Source organism: Sturnira hondurensis, unplaced genomic scaffold, assembly GCF_014824575.4.
Source record: "Sturnira hondurensis isolate 20B ecotype Veracruz unplaced genomic scaffold, ASM1482457v3 Scaffold0000880, whole genome shotgun sequence".
Taxonomy (NCBI): domain Eukaryota; kingdom Metazoa; phylum Chordata; class Mammalia; order Chiroptera; family Phyllostomidae; genus Sturnira; species Sturnira hondurensis.
In genome coordinates, this window is record NW_028073511.1 from 9,321,794 (window position 1) to 9,342,914 (window position 21,121).

The following is a 21,121-nucleotide window of genomic DNA, read 5'->3' on the forward strand; positions in this document are numbered from 1 at the left end:
CCTTTTTTTCAGCTGGAAAGCACAATTCGAGGGCACAGGGTATCTGGAGGGGAAAAACTGGCTGCTTGCCTCCAGGAGCTCCCTCCCTCCACGTCCACCCCGCCTTTCTTGGGCTCTAATTGCCTCCGCTCCAATGGTCCAGCAGCACCTTCACCCCTTTCCTCTTCCATTCACTCCAGCGAGGAGGAAAGAGGGAAAACAAAACTCTAAAAATAACTGTCAGCATCTTAAAAAAAAGAAAAGCTAGCCGCCCCCTCCTACTCCTGCCCCCGCCCCCCAACGCCTATGGGGCACATGTCTGCTTCTCACAACACGGAGGCACATGGTTCCAGTTCGGCCCCGAACCCCACCAGGACTGAGAGGAAATCCACATCTGTGGGACGCTCCGCACGGAACCACCTCCAGCGAGGGAGGCCGGGGGACTGCAGCAGCGAAATGAAGGGCTAGACCGTGGGATCGCTGCTCTTGCGGTGAGAGGGGGCTCGGGAGGCGGCGAGGGCGCAGGGAGGCCGGGGAGGAGGTGAGCCCCGCGGTGTCCCCGCAGCTCCCGCCGCTTGCCCCCACGAGCGCTGTCGATATTTGCCCGCCTTACTGCAACTTGCTGCAGTGTTTGAAAGAGTAGTAGGAGCGCATGGAGGTGGGGCCCGGGAAAGACCAGGCGGAGTGGTCGGGGGTGAGCGCGGAGGGGGTGGGGAGGCGGCGGCGGCGGGAATGGGGGCTGGCGGGGAGAGGGTGGGATGAAGGAGAGGGGGATAGCCTGGCGCTTACACGTGTCACATGTGCTTTTTAAGACGGCCGGGAGCGCCTGCAAGCTGGATCTGGTGGAGGATGCTGCTGCGGCAGGTGCTTCGCAGAGGGCTCCAGTCGTTCTGCCACAGGCTGGGCTTGTGCGTGAGCCGGCACCCGGTCTTTTTCCTCACCGTGCCCGCAGTCCTGACCATCACCTTCGGCCTCAGCGCGCTCAACCGCTTCCAGCCCGAGGGCGACCTGGAGCGCCTAGTCGCTCCCAGCCACAGCCTGGCCAAGATCGAGCGCAGTCTGGCCAGCAGCCTTTTCCCCCTGGACCAGTCCAAAAGCCAGCTCTATTCGGACTTACACACCCCTGGGAGGTATGGCAGGGTGATCCTCCTCTCCCCACCCGGGGACAATATTTTGCTCCAGGCTGAGGGGATCCTGCAGACCCACCGAGCCGTGCTGGAAATGAAGGTGAACCACAAGGGCTATAATTATACTTTTTCCCATCTGTGTGTGTTGAGAAATCAGGATAAGAAATGCGTGCTGGATGATATTATTTCAGTGCTAGAGGATCTCAGGCAGGCTGCCGTCTCCAATAAGACAACAGCCAGGGTGCAAGTGAGGTATCCCAACACTAAATTAAAGGTATGCTCCTCCTGCATGCTTCTGCCAATTAAAGAGGCAGCACTTCATTTCTTGCCCTAAACAAGCAAAGAAAATGCAGAGGTCTCATCCTTAAAGACTCAGAAGCTGATGCTTCTTTCATTTTGGGGGGAAAAGATGGGCAACTGAGTGAAGAAAACAGGCAATGAATGGTACGACTAGATATTAAGAAATTGAAAGCCAAACAAAAAAAATGCCAAAAATGAAAAAAAGGAAAAAAAAAGTTTTTTTTTTTTCTGAGACCCTGCAATTACATCTTTGTTCAGGGTTAATAAATCAGTGAATGGAAGGGGGTGGGGGAATCCTGAACAATTTGGGGGATTTCTTTTCATTATGGGGCTCGATGTATTTCTTATTACTGATTACACGTCCACCTGGTGCCATGCCCACCCATCTGCATCTTCAGCCTGGCTTGATTCTGACATGTAGGGAGTTTGTGTCTCAGTGCCCCGTGAGTGTGTGTGTCTGCAAGCAGTGAGTGTGAATGTATTTGGGATTCCAGGAATTATGTGCATGTGTGGTTGCATAGCGAAAGAAACAGAATTTTGTGTGTGTGTGTGTGTGAAAATGGGGATGTGCAGCTAACTGATGTGCTAATTTGCTGAGAGTCCTGTGATCTTCTTCCCATAATAATCCAAACGAAAGCAAGATTATTTATAATGACAAAAGAAAAGAAAAAAAGTCCACAGGAAGCAAAAATTGCAGAGGATGATTGTCTCAGCACTGAATGTATTTTGCTCTTTAAACACTCAATTCAAATTTTGTTGCTCAGGGGAGAATTCCAAACTCATCCTACAGGACTGGCAGGACTGAACTGCAGCAGGGAATGAAGCATGCGGTGTCCAGGTGACTGAAGTTTCAGGGACAGATGTGACTTGGAAAAGAGTCACTGCACCATTTGTATGCTCAACCCTGTGTGCTTCCATGGGGGTCATGGAATAGGAGGAACCCCAGTTTGAATAACTGGATGGACTCAATATAGGAAATCACTAATATTTCTATTTATCTGATGTAGTCAAGCATCTATACACAAAAATTTATTTTCTTGGGGCTTTTGAGATCAAAAGGCTCTTTTTCCTGAACTGAAGAATGATTTAACGCACCTAAGAACTAGGGATTCCTCGGGAAACCTCATCACCTGCTTCCTCTTAACATGTTGTCCTTATTTAAATGCATCTGGAGGCCGACAGGGTTTCAGCCCTTTGTTTGCTTGAACTGCCCCTTGAGGTTTAGTGAAGCTGGACAGACGGTTCATCAGCCTGACATCTAGGTAAGGGTTAGTCTGCTTAACAGTTGTTGAAGAGACTGTGATGAATATATGTTGCTGGACAGCATGCTTTTCGTTTCCTGAATCCTCTGACAAGAAAAAGGAGGAGGAGGAGAGCGATGTTCCCTGCCAATAGCCTCTTCCCTGAGTTTGCCCCTATGTCAAGCATTTTGTGTGAAGAAAGGTTTCGAGCTGTGTTGTGTTTAACCTCAGTTTCTTTTCCCTGTTGAGGCTAGTTTGCAGGTTATTGGTGTGCAGTATTAGTTGGGTCCCTTTATTCTGAATAATCTCCATTATTCAGCAGTACTCTCTAGGTGTAAGAGTTTTGTCATTCAGCGACTGTGGACATTTTGGTTATCTGTCAATATCATTATGGCATTTATGGCACAGACCCCTGAGGCCTTCGGTTCACTCCTTTACTAATCTTTGGTTGTGCTCTTATGATTGACCAGATGTTCTTCTAAACACCTGAGTCAAATGTTGAGGCACAAAATCAAGATTCTTACCCTCTTGAGGCTAAAAAGAGTAGATGTCACTGTTCTCTTCCAGAGTTACCTGTAGACAGAGACTGCCATCTTTGGGCCCACCATGGAGCCGACACCATGCTAGGCCTAGGTTGGATGCTCCACCTAAACGTTTTGACTGATTGGTGGGTCAGTCCACATCTCGGTAGTGGTCAATGGACAATCATAAAAGAATGGAGTAATTGATGATGAAGGTCAATATAGTAAAAGTAGAATTATTCTGCTTACCATAAAAATAACAGAATTTTATGTTGGCTTTATAAAGTGTAAAGCCCCTATTCTGCTACATTCCAATTTCAATGTCTTCTCAAACACATTGGCTTTCCTCCCTCTACATGACATCAGTGATATCCTTAAGCCATGTTTGGGCAAATGAAACCTTTAAGACTCTTCTGAGAACAATGGGCCCTCTCAAGCATCCAGATGTAATCACACACAGACTAACATAATACAAAACATACTTTGTGAGTACCATGGGTACTTAAAATCCTATCAGAGGGTCTCTGATGACTTTCAGGTTAAGAACTCCCTGGCACAGAGCAAAGTGACATGACCTTTGTTTTGATTACATGTTATTTGAAAGTGATTTTAACTCATATGTGCCAGTAATATTCAAAGAGTGTCCTCATGATGCTGATGGAAGCTTGAGTTGGAGAAGTTATGGCATATGAGATTTGAGGGTAATTTTTATAGGTACATTTCCTGGCCCTATAGTTTAATTTGCTGTCCTCTGTCATACTTAGATCACCAATCTTCTCAACTCTGGACAATATGAAACATTTTAGTGCTGGAAGATGCTGTTGATGGGCAGGGGATCGAAGAAATCGAAGAAAATGCAAAATAAATGAAGGAAGCTAGGAGGTCAGTGCTTAGAAACAATCTGAAGATGTAGAAACACTGATGGGCAGAAAGGAGTAGTCAAAAACCATAGTTAAGACCATCATAAGGAAATCTCCCAGATATAATTAAAACAACGAACGAGTCCTGAGCACAGAAAGGTTTAGGACTTCAGATAAACATGATTATCTCGATAAGGTGATCCAGACAAGCAGGGGCACAGAAGTTTCTAGTACAGAATTCCAAACTGAGGCTCAGGTAAAGCTGGTATGGAAAAAGCAGTAGTCACCTTAGAATAATAATATAGAATAAAGCATACAGACATTTTCGAAAAGGAGGCCAGTATTTGAAATCCCTACACCTACCTGATATGAACTCTATAATTGTGCCTGTTATTATAATCTATATGTTATTATATCTCTGATTAGACATAAAGTTCATATCGTATTTTCACTGTACTATTCACATTCCTCCAGCCCAACCTTGTCTAGTTCTATGTAGATAATATACACATCATTGATTAGTCTGTTAATCACTTTTCAAACCTCTGTGGAATACTTTTATTTTAAAGGTATTCTCTACATTTTCTTGATTTCTATAAAATATTCTGATTCCTATAACTTTGGATCTTTTTTCACCTATTAAAACATCCATTTTGTATAAGTTAATACAATGTGGCCTGGCTGAATTTTTTCAGTTAAATACATAACATATTGTTGAACAGAGTCTCCTGATTAAAATGAGACAGGCACTCAAAATTGTTAACCAGGGGCTACTCTGGACTCCAAGAAATATTTTCATTATCATTCAAGTGGCTCAGGTGGTTGCAGGGAATATTTTGTAGCCTTATAGGAAGGCCATCATGGCTGCACTTTTCCGTCTGGGTAGTTACAAGAAAAAAACTATATCCATATGTCCCCAGTTCTTTATTTTGGCCACAATAAAAGACATAAGAAGCAGACAAATGTGGTCTGTGGCAAATGATGAGATGGGAATGACACAGATTTGATTCTCCTGCAGGCTGTTCTTCCCATTCAATTCCAACCCGTTATTCTGGACACATGTTTAAGTGGAGTGTATTTGCTGCAATGTGCCACATTTAAGAAGAGAAACCTAGAAACACTTTCTGCTTTTTAAGAAAATATAGTGTTTCTTTGGGTACTTGTGGAATATATCTTCCAGATTTGGAAGATGTTGCCATTAGTTGCTTAGTCCCCATCTCATTGGAAGGGCAACCTACTCTGACTTGGAAATGGAAACGCAAAATTATTACTAGAGATTTCCAAGAAAAGCTATTCCATAGACTTCTTTCCTTAATCCATTCTAAAATTTTCCAACATCCATGTCAGGATCATCTCTGATATTTAGATTTAGATTTACGTTTAAGCTTATACTTTCATTTCTACCTCTTGATAGAGGAAAACATGGTTAACCTACTGAATGTTCAGCTTGTGTCCTAAGTGATGTTGGTGTTTTGTACACAGCATGTCATGTTTACAAGTCTGAGCCAGAGTGGGTCTTTATTTTCATTTTAGAGGTAGGGAAATTGAAGACCCGGTGGTTAAATGACTTCTATGAGGTATCGTGGGTAGTACATTTTGAAGCTGGTATTTAAATCCAGGCCTGTCTGGTTCTGAAAATGAACTTCATATTCTCAACCACAGTACTATGTTCGGGCCTAGTATATCCTGCACTATTCTCACTAACAACAGCTCTTTGTACTAAGAAAGCAATAGGGTTGTAAATTCCAAGCCATGTTAGATTCATCTTATGTGGTCTTTGAAAGACCACTAATGCTCTTTCAAGCCAGCTCCCACGCTCAATCAGACAGACCAGCCCTGAAGAAGACGAATACGCCGGTCCTCATATACCCCTAAAGGGCAAACACCTGCAGTTGGGCAAGCTCTTGCTACGCGTCTACAATAGAACCTGCCACAAAGAGCTTAGCAAATTCCTCACTGACACATAATTTCATCTTTAATATAATAGCACATCAATTCAGAACAAACTAGAGTAAGATTTCAGGACAACTGAAAGTAGGAATCAAGTAATATGCCCCAAGGTTCGGAGCCAGGGGCTTGTGTGCCAGACAGCCTTGAGTATTTCTATCTTAAATGGGCATCCGGGAAAAAATTGATGAGATAATATGGGATAATACAATAGTACAATGAGTACTAAACTGAGAAATACTCAGGACACCTAAGTTCTAACCACACATCTTTAAAAAGTAGTTGTGTGACAATGGACCAGCCCCATCACCAATCTGAGCTTCAAGTTCTAGGATTCTTCTGTAACATTCCACCATGTACTAATAAATATCATTACAGTATATATGGGGATATATTCTAAAATATTTTTCCTCTGGTGGTAAAGATTGGCTTGATCCAATTTTAACCATACTAGTGAATGATGTTCATTTCCTAACTAAATTGCTGCACGTATATTTCTGAACAACTATAACAGGCTAAGTTTGTTTACTGATTTTTTTCAGTGCACCCAAGTGGGCAAAAACCTTGTTTGGTATCAGGGCCTAGGTTCTGCTTCCTGATTTCTACAAAAACTTGCTTTCAACTAAGTTAAATAATTTTATAGGTATTTATGTTTGTTTCCATTTTTGAAATTCAAGAATTAAGGGAAGATTTTGAAAAATGGAACATAAATAATTCTCTCTATTGTTCCCACATTCTTATCATGAGTTGAGCCCATGGTGGTTTCCTCAGTGGCTCAGGCTGACGAGGACTTGGGAGTGGGATGCAAAACACACGTGCAGTGTGATGAAAGTGTGGAAGGGGCAAAGGCCACTCCTCCATGTCCCCTCCAACAAAAACCAAAACAAACCAACAAACAAAAAACACTCATTTGCTTTTTCTGCTATGTTAAGCAATAATGAACTCAAACAGTTTTTTCTTAATCTGTTCTGCTTCGAACATTATTATAACTGAAATAAGCTAGGATGTGCTTTTCAAAATATAGTGTGTTTGGATAATATTCTTTAGTTTAACCCATTAGTTATTATACCATGATTAGACTACATTTCTTTTAATTCAGTTTTAGAGTTGATCAGTATCTGTTCAGACCTATTCCAGATACATCTCAACATATTTGTGTACCTTCAATATAATTATTGTCAAAGAGGCTATCTGGAAGTGCTAAGATTCTAGATTTGCATAAGACAGCTTTAGTTTGGACTGCAGGTCGATTTCTTCCCAAACTTACCCCCCAAGCCCTCAGAGAGGAGTCATGGGAGTGATTCATTTCTCTGATTATTTCTGCCAGTGTGAGGTGGACAGAATTACATTAATCACAGCCCTGGCCCACAGAAACATTTAGGAATATTTCTGACTTCAAAGCATGTCAAGTTGCATTGTAGGCCACAAAACCAATTTTGTAGCATTTTCTAAGACCTTGCCTTTCAAAGTGTTATGTGAGGACCACCACCAGCAACAGCATCTGGAGTTTGTGAGAAATGAAAATTTCCCGGGTTTCAGCACAGATCTGCTGACCATAATCTGCATTTTAACAAGCTCTGCAGGTGATTCATATGCACTTGAAAGTGAGTCTGAGAAGCTCAGGTCTAAAAGGGAGCTTGGCCTTACTAGTCATGGCTTGAATTTAAAGTAACATGAGTTGATTCAAAATCAAAACGCCGTAAGAAAATTGAGTAACTGAACTCATAGCCGCATCATTTAGTCACATGGTAGAAACATTGAAGAAGTGCCTGAAGAATTTTTTAGCAGCTGTTCCACAGCCAGAAACTTTCATCCTTATCATCTGTAATTGGGCCTGTCACCTGGTTAGAATTAAAGATATTATTGTTGTTCAATATTTTCCGAAAATGTTGAAATTAAATCTGTCTCTTTAAGAAAAAAATCAGCAGTGTTTTTCTCAAGGCTCTTTGCAGTTATTTCACAATAGTAGCATCATTAAACCTGAGTTAGACTAATTATGTTAGTATTATGAGAATGCAAGGTATAGGAACTATACATAGGAGCAAGAGTATTTGGGGAAAATGGAACACAATTACAGTGGTGTGTATATTTTGAAAGTGGCCTTGTAATCCATGCTTTCTTCAGACAGGATTATTATAGCAGAGCCATTCATTGAAATCAAGGCTTATTCTCTGTCATTCAGGGAAATTTGGGGCCTCTGAAAGCTACCTGATGAGCAGCACACGGAATGAATGGACTCTGTTTAGTTACAGGATTTGTGTCAGAACAGCCCATGTTTTTTCTCCAGAGCTACCCTTCCATTGTGGAGAGAACACACCTACACCACTCTGACTTTGCTGTCTCAAAGACTGGCCTTTTCCCTGGTTTGGGGAAAGCATAAGCATGTTTAAAGGGTTCTCAGAGCTTCAGGAGGTCTGAAAGCAGCTTCAGGGGTTGTGGCAGATGGAGTCTTGACTGCTTATTTAGGGTTCAGCCTCAAAGATTACACTTCCCTTTGAATGTTCAGCCTGTTCCCTCACCTCAGCAGGTCTCTTGATTACATGGAGGGAGAGAACATTCAGTTGTGATTGTCACTGCAGATCGTCCTAATGTGGGCAAGAGACACATGAGATTCAACAGCCATTCATGTAACGTTTACTTGGGTAACTATTTTAAGTGTCCTGGAGATTCAGCAGGGAACAAAACAGCAGATGTGGTGATTGCCATCCAGGAGCTTGAGTCTAATGAAAAAGACAAAAATCACATAGGTAAATCCATAATTACAGGTTATCATGAAGGAAAAATGCACAGTGCTGTGAGGGTGGACTGAGGTGTTCGAAATGACTTGAGTGAGTAAGAAGGGAGCTAACACTCCTCAAGTGTGGGTTAGACGGTAGAAGCGAGGATGCAATAGGAAGGACACAGTCCCTTTGATGCATTGAATGAAAGTCACTTTGGATGGATGCTAAAGAGTGATGATGGTGAGGTTGCCAAGAGCCGTGATAGGAGAGCTGGTGTAACACAAGCTTGGACAGAGTCTATGAATCTAGATTTTCTAGGTTTATTTATTTTTTAAAAGATTTTATTTATTTATCTTTAGAGGGGAAGGGAAGGAGAGAAGGAGAGAAATATCAATGTATGGTTGCCTCTCGTGAGTCCCCTGCTGGGAACTGGCCTGCAACCCAGGCATGTGCCCTGACTGGGAATCAAACTGCGATCATGTGGTTCGCAGGCTCGCACTCAATCCACTGAGCTACGCCAGCCAGGGCTCTAGGTTTATATTTTTTTCTCTGCTCCATTACCTCTCTGATTTTGACCACATACTTTAACTTTGTAATTTTGTTCTTTCGTCTTAGCCCATACCACTTAGCACTGAGCGAATTAAATGAGTTCACGATACCTAAAGCAGTGATTCTCAAACTCTAATTGTCAGCAAGTGATTCTGAAGCCACTGGTTCATGAACCACCCTCTGAGTAGGAAGGGTATGCAGCACTTCGAACAGCACCTGCATCGTTGTAAATTCTTAAATACTAGTGGTTGAACTCCTTAAGCACTGATACCTTACCCTTACTCAGAACTGGTTAGTTGACTTTCTTGTGAACTCATAATTAGATGAAAAACCCTTTTGTTTCCACCCTCAGAGCTGGTAGTTGTTGCTATTTCTTTAGTAAGTGCAATATGAGGGATGTAGATCCCTCTGTGTTTTGCACTAAAAAGCTTGAGCTGCCTGTAGGTTTACCCTGATGACTGTGCTGTCTCTTTGCTAAGGACAGTAAAGGGCAGGTAAGGAAAGTGTGGGGCCTTGGTTTTGATGTTCACTGTGTTTGGGAGTATCGTGGAGGTTGCATTTTTTGTGATAGCCTCAACAGAGCTGGTCTTGACCACTTTCTCCCCTCTTGGCTTCTAGGACATTTGGTTTTCCCTGTGTGTCTCGGATGGTTCTCTACTTCGCTCTGGCTCTCTGCCCTTACTATACTTATATTTATAATTGTTCCCATGAAACATTGTCTGTTCTCTCAATATTCTTCCTCAAGCCAAACATCTATTTTCTTCCATGCTTATAACTCTATTAATGACATCTCTATTCTGTTACTTAATCAGGCTCAGAATCTCAGTCACTTGTGATTAACTCCTCCTTCCTTCCTAACCCAGCCAAGATGCACACACGCAGTAATATCTAATTAACTACCAGGTCCTGATCATTCTGCAACAGACCTTCCTCAAAGTGTGATCCTTGCACCAACAACATCCCCATCACCTAGGAACTTTTAGACAAGTAAATTCTTAGACCTCCTTCCAGGTCTATTGAATCTCAGAGGTTGGGGCCCAGCAGTCCTTTCAATTTCTGATTCCTGCTAAAGTGTAAGAACCATAGTTATACAGCATTAGTACTTCATCTTGGCCGAGGTAGGAGGGAGCTTTAAGAATACTGACGTCATGGGTGTCACCTCTAGAGATTCTGATTTAATTAGTCTGGAAGTGGCATGGGCGTGAGGATCTTTTGATTATAATGGGCTACCCAGGTGGGGGACCAAGGTTGTCTTTTAAAATTTCTTTTTCTTTCTCATTATCTTTCCTTTGGACCTTCTTTACCTACTTTATTTATAGGAAAATCTAACCTCTCTCATATAATTTCTCACACTTGGAACCTAACCTATGTAGCAAGATCACCTGCATTTCTTGGTTCTATTTTCTATTAACCAAATCTTGCAAGGGCTTCTATTGCCTGGAAAGGAAATTGACAATGGCCATTGAGAACTTTCCTTTGCCAGGTCCCCAATTTTACTTGTAGTTTCAGGTTGCAATGAAACGTCTGCTGCAACCAAACCAAAGTAAAGCCACCCTAAACTTTCCTGTTTTCTTACCTTCCTTTACACTTTCGTTTTGCTTGGAATTTTTTTTTACACCATCAAATGCATACACATCTCATAAAAGCTGAGTCCCCAAAGCTACTTTTCCATGAAGCTCCCCTAACTGCTTCCAAAAGTAGAAAATACTTTAATGTACTTTGGATGTGCTTTGAAGGAAGTTCCCTTAATCATGGTATAATTTGTAGTGTACATTTGTCACAAGTCTTTGCTAAAATATAACTGGATGTGCCTGTCAAAGCAGTAGGCTGGTTAGCCTGCCTTACATACATTGATTTGACTGGAAGAAGCTATCCAGTAAAAAGACAGTTTGTGGGGCACGGCCTTGGGGAAGCTGTAGGGGAACCAAGAAAAAGCCCATCCCAGTCTCAGTCTGACATTCTCAGTCTGTGCCTAACCCTGACAAAGAGACAGCCACAGAAGTACATTAGCAACTGTTTTCATGAGTGGTCCTGAGATATCCAAGGCACAAGCAACATAGCTTTGGGCTCAGGAGACAAAGGGCCACCAGAAGAGGGAGAGAGAGAATCTTTTCCTGCCTGGACACAGCACACGTGTGACTTAAGCTCAGTGAGTCTGTAGGGAACTTGACATGGCTTGGGCATTTGGTAGGGCTTCCAGATATAGCAAATAAAAATACAAGATACCCAATTAAATTTGAATTTGGGGGTAACAAAGAGTACATTTTTAGTATAAGTATGTTTTACATTATGGATAATTTGTCCAACACTCAGATTCAACTTGGTGTCCTGTATTTTATGTGGCAGCTGAGCCCCCTGGGAGTTCAGAGCCTCAGAAGACCCCAGCACCAACGCCAGAGTGTCGCGGGGATCTGCTCCAGCTGTGACTCCGAGTAGTGGCCATAAGACAGGGGACTGGCGAGGAAGGCTATGAAAGGTCTGGCTGGGAAATAATAAAGATATTCTGAGGACTCCCAGAAATGCAGGGGTGAGAGTTTGCAGGGGCCAGAGCTCCTGTCTCTAAGCAAGTAAAACTTAAGTTCCTTTTAATATGTCCTCATTTGTATATTCTGACCTTAGGAAACCCAAGTTACATTTATGGTTTTAATAATCCCAAGTGTTTATTTGCTAACAAAATGAAAATTGAATGAATAAGTGGAAAAATGCATTCAAAGACTACCCTGCATAAAGATTCCATTTAGTGGAAATGTCTTTTATTTAATATCTTATCTATGAGCAGATGAAAAATATTTATATGCAAAAATTTAATTAAAGAAATTAAATCATAAGATAAATAAGCCATGAGGAATGTAACGTACAGCATGGTGACTATAGTTAACAATCCTGTGTTGTATATTTTAAAGTTAAGAGGGATGTTAACTGAACTTAGTGTGGTGATCACTTTGCAGTGTATACATATATCAAATCATTACATTGCACACCCAAAACAGTGTTACATGTTAATTAAATATTAATTAAAATTTTTGAAAAGAAACTGCCTATATTAGCCAGAACCATGTCAACCATTTATTATAAATAAAATAATTTAGGTTGACACTGTGTGTCCAGGAGTTGTTTTTCTTTTGTAGTAAAGTATCGATCACTATTCAGATTTAAAAATCATTAGGCTGTAGAGAGGATTATTTATTTAACTGCCCATGCTGGCCATTTGAATATAGTAGGGCTGAGAATTTTATAAGCAAAACTGCTAGAGGTCATGAAATGTGAAGAGAATTATTTTTATAAGTTTTATCCATGCAATGGGAGAACCTGAATTTAATTTCTTAAGACATAGGGAATTGGGTAAAGAAGGAGAGAACTCCTGTTCTGCTTTTAAAAAGGAAGGAAGGAAGGAAGGAAGGAAGGAGGGAAGGAAGGAAGGAAGGAAGGAAGGAAGGAAGGAAGGAAGGAGATGATGGGTGCTGATTAGTGGGAATTCGTAGGCTGGGAAGAGTGGCAAGCCCAAATCTGAACCAGTGGACAGTCTAGGTTACACTTTCCCTGTATGAAATGTTGCATTAAAAACAGAAATGCAGTATGCTATTAAATACTTGTTCAGCAGCATTAATGAAGTACAGTACATGTCCTATCTACAACGCATCTTATTTTCCTTAAAGATTATAAAGGTTTTAAGGCTGAGGATCATATCTTCTTCACATTTCTAGCTTCAGAGAAATGTGGGAAAAGTCCAGCTTGTCATTTCTCCCTTCCCAGGAATGGGGGCTTCCTGCAGAAGCAAAGTTGGGTGCTGACTTCTGTAAGGCCAATCCCTGGGCCAGGGAGGCAGAGGCTGAGTGACGGAGCATGAGGACAGGAATCGAGGTGCACCTGTAAGTGCCCCTGGAGACAGACATGCACCCTGCTTCAGCTCCCAGAGGGGCAAGCAGCTCAGGGTCTGAACTAGTTTATGACCCCTTTTCATAGATAGAGCATGCGTCTCCAAGGGACTAGCACACAAAACTGGCATTGGCCACTTGACTTTTATTTTTATTTCATTCTTTTCAACTATTTTTACCTTGGGGATTGCCTTTAAAGAAGTGGATTTTTTCTAGACTGAGAAATTTAAGACACTTTTTTTAAAAAAACTAACCACACTTTGTCAGCATGTTTCTTACTCAACAGTGCACACGTTTACAATTTAGTCAACTCATCAATATCTCAAAAATTGTTTGTAAACTGATGATTCTGTTTGTCTTCTTCCTGACAGAAGAATATTTTGGGGATCGATAACTAAATTCATAAGGGAATTCTCATTTCTCATCTTTCCTTCTGTTCAGTATCCTGAAACTTTATTGATGGTGTTGAAACTATAAGCATTGACAATCTGGCCCATTTAGCCTAAAGCAACAAATGTCTTCATTGTGGTGGGTCGTATTTCTTAATGGATTAAAATAAGAGAACTGCTTATTGACCGAGTCTCTCTTTTAAAACTTGTAAATAATGAGGAATAAGGTGCTGAAAAAGAAACAGACAACTCTATGTTTGAATTTAATTTCTTCATTTACTAGCTGTGTGACTTAAGACATGTTACTTAATGCCCTGTCCCTGTTTGTATATGTTAAAAATAGTATTATATTATTAATATCCAGTCTGCCGATTTGTTAAATTTCTGGTACTCTGTAGCTTCTCAATAAATTATAGCTATTTTTATGTAAGTCTAACATTAAAACAACATCAGTGGAAGATTAGAAAGTCAAGCAAAAAATCACTTATAATCCTACCACTGAGTCTATAAATAATTTATTTTATCTTTCACTGCAGAACACACAGTGTATGTATTTTTTTATTCTGTTTGTTTTCATTTTTTTCAGAAGTATTTCCATAATTATGGTTTTATTTCTTGTTCAGAATTCTGGCAAGTGATTGTGACATTATTTACTTAACTGCTCATTCAATGTTATCTTTGGAGTATTTCTGGCACAGTGTTCTTGGAGCTGGTTTTCACAGTCTTTAACAGACATAAGGAAGAAAGCAAAATATTCTGGCTTGTCAACAGAAGCCGTAAGCAAACATTTTTGTACACGATTTAAAATACCATTTTCTTAAGTATGTGCACTTATGAAAGCAAGATACAAATATAGGTCACCAAGTTCCAAGGGAGTAGGTGTCCCAAGAAGAAGCTTGGTTAGAAATTAAAAGGACCTGATTTATTTATAGACCCACTCCAAAATGTTTTGCATTGCTTTATTAAAGACCACACCCGAGATTAAGCTTCTAAGAGTACCTTGTGGCTTATTCTATGACCAAGTCATTTTTTTCTGTTTTTCTCTTGCTCTATAGCTCAATGATTCTCACGAGAATCATTTTAAGAACATTGCAATTATGCGATGCCTGGGGCCCCTCCCCAGACCAATTGAAATGTTATCTCTGGGGAAAGGACCTGAGAATAGGTATTTTTAAAGCTTTTTGTATGGTTCCAGTGGATAACCTGATTGAGAAACAATGAAGGACCTTAGACCAGAAAGGGACCCGGGCTCCTGCCCGGCTCCTTTGCAGTGTGTAGGCTGAGAGGATAAGGAAATAAGGTGCTTTCCCTGAGCCACAGCTTCGGGCCCAGTGAGCACTGGCGCTGACACCAACCATCACCATGGGAACCCTGTGGCTAAAATGAACAATTTCATCCTCGTCTGCAGTTCCTGATATGGCACCGACTGGGCAGAAGTATCATGTCTTCATCAATTTGCTATGCTTTAAAGGTATCCCAGATTGCTAGTCACTGGGAAGATATATCCCTGGACACTTTAAAAGGTATCCTTACTTAATACATTACTGCAAGGAGATTAATAAAGATAACTGTAGGCATACAGTAAATATTTATTATTTTGGTGATAGAGCCAAAGGTAATAAATCTTGACAACTCCAAGAAGTATAATAGTAGGACTTGAAATAGACTAAATTTTTATTAGGTCTTTGAGTTCCATCAACATCATTTAAATTCCTTGATATACTGAGGTGCTCAGTGTTTGCTGATTTGCAACCAATTTATTAATGCTATCCTTTCTTAGCCCATCCTTTTGTTAAGTACATAGGGGCTAAAGAAATTTGTGTTGAATGAATGGCTTTTTAACTGTCACATTTTGAGTAGGAAAAGCATGACATTAAAGAATTCAAAAATACTCCCAGTCTTAGCGTAGCCAAAATTTACTTACTCTTCAGCCAACTCCCACCTCTTCTGTCTTTTCTCCTGTGAAAATAATATTAAACTTATTTTCTAGACATATGAGTTCTGAGGAAGTTAAGTACTAATTTTAAGAAGCTTGTGACTTTTAATTCATTCACATAGGAGTCCTGGCTTCCCCAGATCAGTGTGGCAAGTCAGTCCCTATTAAATCAGTATTGATACAATGTTTAATTAAAGGAAAGGTATGTTTATTAAACTGCAACGACTGTTTAAAGTAATTTCAGCTGCATAGGAGCCATAACCATCCAAGTGCCCTTCTTGGGTCAGTAGAAAGCTTTTCCATTAGCATCCCAGTGGGTCCACAAATCTCATACTCTCTTATTATTTCTAAATGGCGATTGTAAATCACTTGGTGCAGTGAGGTGAAGGGGTGTGCTCCCAGTCAGTAGGAGAGGCTGGGATCTGCACCGCTGGCCACTGGTAGCTGGAAATTGTATGTACCAGGAAGAAAGCCACTTATTTGGTTCCCATTTACCTCCTTTACATTAAATGTTTTATCTTTGGCAAAAAGCTAAAGCATTTTATGAAGCTGGATCCATGCTCGCTTTATCTTTGGTGGAGCCATATAAAAATAGGAAGTTGAATCCTCTTGTTTACTGGTTTAAAAAACTATTAAGAAATTGTGGCATACCCTAAATGAGTTTGGCATAAGCATTATATTATGTGCATATATTTTCACAAGACTCCATTGAAGGATTTTGGAAGGCTGTCTGATCTACACACTTCAGAAAGCCCTGTTATATATGAATTGCTTCAGCAACCTATTCACTAATTAGTGCCTACCCAGAAGAAAATTACTTGCGAAATCTATTTAAAACAGGAATCTTACTTGTTCTTCTTTCGGTGGAGGAAACCTTGATCATTACAGTCATTTTTGAACATCTCCCACCTGTGACTATGGAAATGGTCGTGATGTTTTCTTGGTCTTCTCATCGCCAACCGAGTAATCTCTCATACATAGGCTTCATCCCCACCTCACAGCCTTTGTGGTTTTAGCAAACTTGTGAGTTTGGGAAATTGCTAGGTCTCCTGAATCTTAAACCCACATATTGTGTTCTTTATAAAGATATATAATAATCTTCCCTGCTTCAAACCCTCCCCTCCGTGTATTTGCCTTATCTTAAGTGAATAGCTTTTCTAAATAGAGATGGATTCCATGCTTACACCGTTTCAGACACTGAGTTTACATTAGGAACTGGGGTTGCAGAGATAAGTTACAGGTCCTCTTTTTCAGAAACCTACAGTCTAGTGAGGGAGACAAGAAAATGAAAAATCAGTTCTGCATGGTAAGGTAAATCTTAAAGGTTAGTCCAAAATGATTTAGATCTCTGAATAACCCAGAGTTGGTGCTACATCAGATTCAGCCTCCTCAGGGGCTGTAATAAAAACAAATGCTCTCTATTGGTGGGAGAAATCTTTCAGAGACATTGATTTTAATTGGTAATAAATGTTTTCTTTTTCACAATGCACTCATTAAAGTAGAGGTCTGTGGAGAACTGCTCTTCATAAGCAGAGAAATAGTTTGGTATGATCAGTTACCCTGAAGGTTATGAACTCAGCATAAAATCCCAATAATGCTCTAAACTTACAAAATGAACACAAAGCAGGAAAATTTTATGGGTATGGACCAAGAAATATCAAGATGAAAAAACATGAGGGTTATAAATCATGCACAAGACCTGGCCAGAAAATCGTTGGGTAGTGGAACTTTCCATGACCCCAAAAACATCCTGTTCTCAGGTCTTTCCTCCCTAGTGTGTAGTAAGTACTAGGATAATTGTGGGGTTACCTAACCAGCAAAAACAAGGTACACATTCATCTGCAGTCTATGCTTAATAAATTGTGAAGCAACTGCAGCTATAAGACTGAGCATTTTTAATAAGAACAAAAAATAAAAAGTTACTTTCTGCTTTTGTTATCTGGTTTAATAAACATCTCTGATTTAGTGCCCACTTGGGTGATAAGTCAGCATTTTTATTCCCATGAAACAGATTTACTTATATTTTGAACAAACAGTCATGATAAATCTGTCTAGAACATGGTGTGTAAATATAATCAACAAAAAACATCTCATATCTTTACTGATCTAAAGGATGTTTGATGTATGCTTCTGAGCATTAACGTTTAAGTACAAACTGTAAGACTCTAAGTTTCTGTGTTAAGAAACATAAAATAGAAATGTGTCTTTTTCTTTTAACATAAAGGTAATCTGTATTAACAAAGTGAAGTGCAGTATTAAATAATTACATAGTGCATTCAATCATCATGAATATCATGAATAGAAAATCTAGTGATTGTTATCTGTCTTACATCAACTTTTATTTTGCTTTACTTATCTTAGTAATTATTTCGGTTTTCTTGGATGTTGTTTTTGTTGTTTGTTTGTTTGTTTAAATTTAAACATTGTAAGACAGCTAGGTAGGAGTCTCTTTCTTCTCAGTTTTTGGAGGCAAGGACAGACGATGCCACGTCTGACGTGGGACCGTGAGAGAAGTCCTGCCACCTGTGGTGATGTGCACAGACACAGGCCGAGTCCTCTGCATGATTAGGATACAGGAACTCATCTGGTCCTCACCAATAAGCTAGCGAGGCACTACCTTATATTATCTTTGCTTTTGCAATGAGGAAACTGAGGCACAGATGGTTAAGAACCTGGTCACAGCCCCCTTCAACTGTGACGAAAGCACTGTTCTTTTTTGCAGCGCCTACATCTTACTGGTGAATCACTGACCACATCGGTCCTTCAATCTTTGGTTTGGTTGCACAAAAAGTTATTCCTGATGGTTTTCAGAGGAAACTCAAGATTAACAGTAGAAAAGGATTCACTGTATCATCAAATTCATCCTTACTCAGAATTAATAATAACTATACTCCTTATAGATTTTTTTCCAAAAGCAATTTATGCAATTTTTAAAGTACAATTCATGTGCAGCTCATTTAATTGATCGAATTTCTGCCTCTTTTCTTGGAACACTCCTCCAAAAGTCTTAATGAACCTAATATAATGACACTTCTCTATTATAAAACTATTTCTCTTTGTTATGCTATCCCATTATTCGTTTTTATATTAACAACATATAATGACCCTAAATAATTTTTCTTTTTCTAATACATCATGCTGACACCTAGTTTTTATGAAAGCCTGAAATCCAAGATCACATACAGACTCTGTAGATTAGGAACTATTATAAATAGTGACATATTTGATATCATTTTAAAATGACCTCTTCCTGCCCCAAATTTAGATATAGGGAAACTGGCAGCCAAAGCCCTTCTAATTTTATTGAATAACCATTATTCCGAGAGGACCCACAATATATCAAGGTATGATGAATACACATGTATAGAGTTATCATTATGTGCAAGATACTAATTGATTGTGTGTTTCTAAACCAGCATGAAATATTATCCCTACCAGCGAGGAATTTGCCACTCAGTTGACATGTCACATACATAGTGAGTCTATGAGGCAGTAAGTAAGTGCCCAGTGAGGAATGTGGACACAGCTTGGTGCAGAAAGGTGTTCAGAGGAACAACGGAGCACACTTTACCTTTCCCTAAGGCTTTTGGGATGAAATAGGATTTGAGGTAGTTCCCAAAACAAGGGTTGGAATGAGCCGGAAAGCTATAGGGAGAACATTTGAGATGAAAGAAGAATCAGTCTTTAGAGTCTGCCTACTTGAGTGGTAAGTCAGTATTTTTATTCTCATTAAACACACGGGGAAAATGATTTTATTTCCTAGAGCTTGCCTGGGTCGGCTAATTAAAGTCATAGAAATCCCTCTTAAAGCAGTTAATTATAGGACCCCCAAGTATGCCACCATTTAAGAGAATGCAAAGTATTTAGAAGTTCTCAAGGTCAAGGTTTCTAAACCTAGCACCATTGACATTTTGGGCCTGATAGTTTTTTGTTGTGAGGAGCTGTCCTGTGCGCTGTTGGACGTTTAGCAGCATCCTGCCCTTTGAGGATAATCATCTTTGTACCTAACCTAAATCCCTCGTATTGCGTGTCGTAGACTTGGGGTCTGTGTCTTTCATGTCAGGCCACTTGGCAGGACTCTGAGCTGCTATCTATGGAGAATTTCTAGGATGCATAGTGATAGCCATTAAGGCATGCTCACTAGTCTTTCTTCTCTATTGAGGAAAAACTGTCTAGTCTCGTTTGCTTGTCAAAATTGTAGACCTTTTTAGATTAGAAACCTATTTTAATTGTAAATCCCATTGGTAGGGAAAGCACGGCATTTAGGAGAGAGCGCAGCTGGTGCTTCCTGGATGTTAAATAATTCATCTTCCTCATTTTGGGGAATGAGAAACAGGCAAGCTAAGATGCTAAATCCTCAAGGTAATATTGCAAAACCTAGTCCTTGCAACTAAGGAGAGAATAGGCCTACCAAATCGCAGAAGCCTCACTCCGCGGCTTTAGGAAAAGCTGTAGAGAGAATACTATTTGCTAACTTGATTATTCCTCACTCTGCCAACATGGAGAGGATAGGCTGTCCCAGAGAATGGGAAACTCTGTTCAGCAAAATCAGCCTTTCTACATGTAATATATTGTCATGCCTACGTCACTCGTGCAGATGGTTCATTTGCCATGTGAAATATTGTGCCCCTTCTAAATCACACTCTCTCCAGGTATCAGAAGGTAGTCGTGGACGTGGAGAAACACCTTCTCAATTGCAGTTTATAGAAAACAGATGGCATTTGGGTAACTGCTTGATGAAAAATATTTCTCACTATAATGGTTCTATTCTCACAGTTGCCAATTTGTTGCATAATCAGTGTTAGTCCGCATTGTCCTAGTGCCTGTCTCAAATTCATCTTGGATTTTCCCATTACTTTTGAAGTGGCATTAAATCCTCTGGAAAGCACGGCTCCCACCACAGTACAAAGTAGTTCATTAATACTTTTTCCAGTAGCAATGGTCTTAGAACTTCTATTTCTGTGCCCTCAGAGAGGTAACTTCCTTACCAGGTTGCCTGCTTTTTATCTTAACAGAACAATATCCTTCGTATATGGCCGATTCCATATTTGTGCTACTGTACTGTATGCTCGGTGCAACCAAGTTTCATCGATCGTTGGACTCTCGTGGGAATTTATAAAGCCCAGTGATTGCAGAGAGCTTTATATTTTAGTCTGTGCTGCTTGAGTGGTTGACTCCATGTCATATAAACAATCAAATTTTTCCTTCAGTCAGGCTCTGTTTTGAGTTTAGCTCCACTGACAGTAATTGTAAACAAAGGTTAAAAGTAGTAGAAGAAGCCTGCGTGCAACCCTTGCCGTTACCAGGCAATGTGAATTTGTAAATCCCAGAGGATTTTCTCAGGGTACATGGATAGACAAAAATTGAATTTCCTGAGTGTAGACTGGCCTGCTCATGAGGGCCTGTTCTGTTGATAAAGACATAGTCCTTAGAGCAAGACATAAGGGAAGAGCTTGAAAGTTCTAATAAGCAAAATCTCATTTGGGGTTCATTTATTAAGGTTTTCATCATCTCATAAGAAGAAAGGAGGAAAAAAATGTTCGGGAGACAGGACACGTGGGCCAGGCAACCCAGCATTCAGGCTCTGGCAATGGGTCCAAGCATCCCAGGTGACATTCAGTCGATGGACGGTGGCGCCAGAGGAGTGGTTTTGGGCACCCACACTTTCTCTACTTCC

At 40.4% G+C, this 21,121-nt stretch overlaps 1 protein-coding gene across 1 annotated transcript in view; it reads left to right on the plus strand.

Moving 5' to 3' along the window:
* The first annotated feature begins 268 nt into the window (after positions 1 to 268).
* LOC118993994 (patched domain-containing protein 4-like) overlaps positions 269 to 21,121 on the plus strand; it is a 56,270-nt gene continuing 35,417 nt past the window's right edge. Inside the window, exons 1-2 of the mRNA XM_037056501.1 lie at positions 269 to 470; positions 792 to 1,206. Of these exons, the coding sequence (XP_036912396.1) occupies positions 829 to 1,206 (378 nt within the window). The 5' untranslated portion in view covers positions 269 to 470; positions 792 to 828. The remainder of the gene's footprint in view (positions 471 to 791; positions 1,207 to 21,121) is intronic.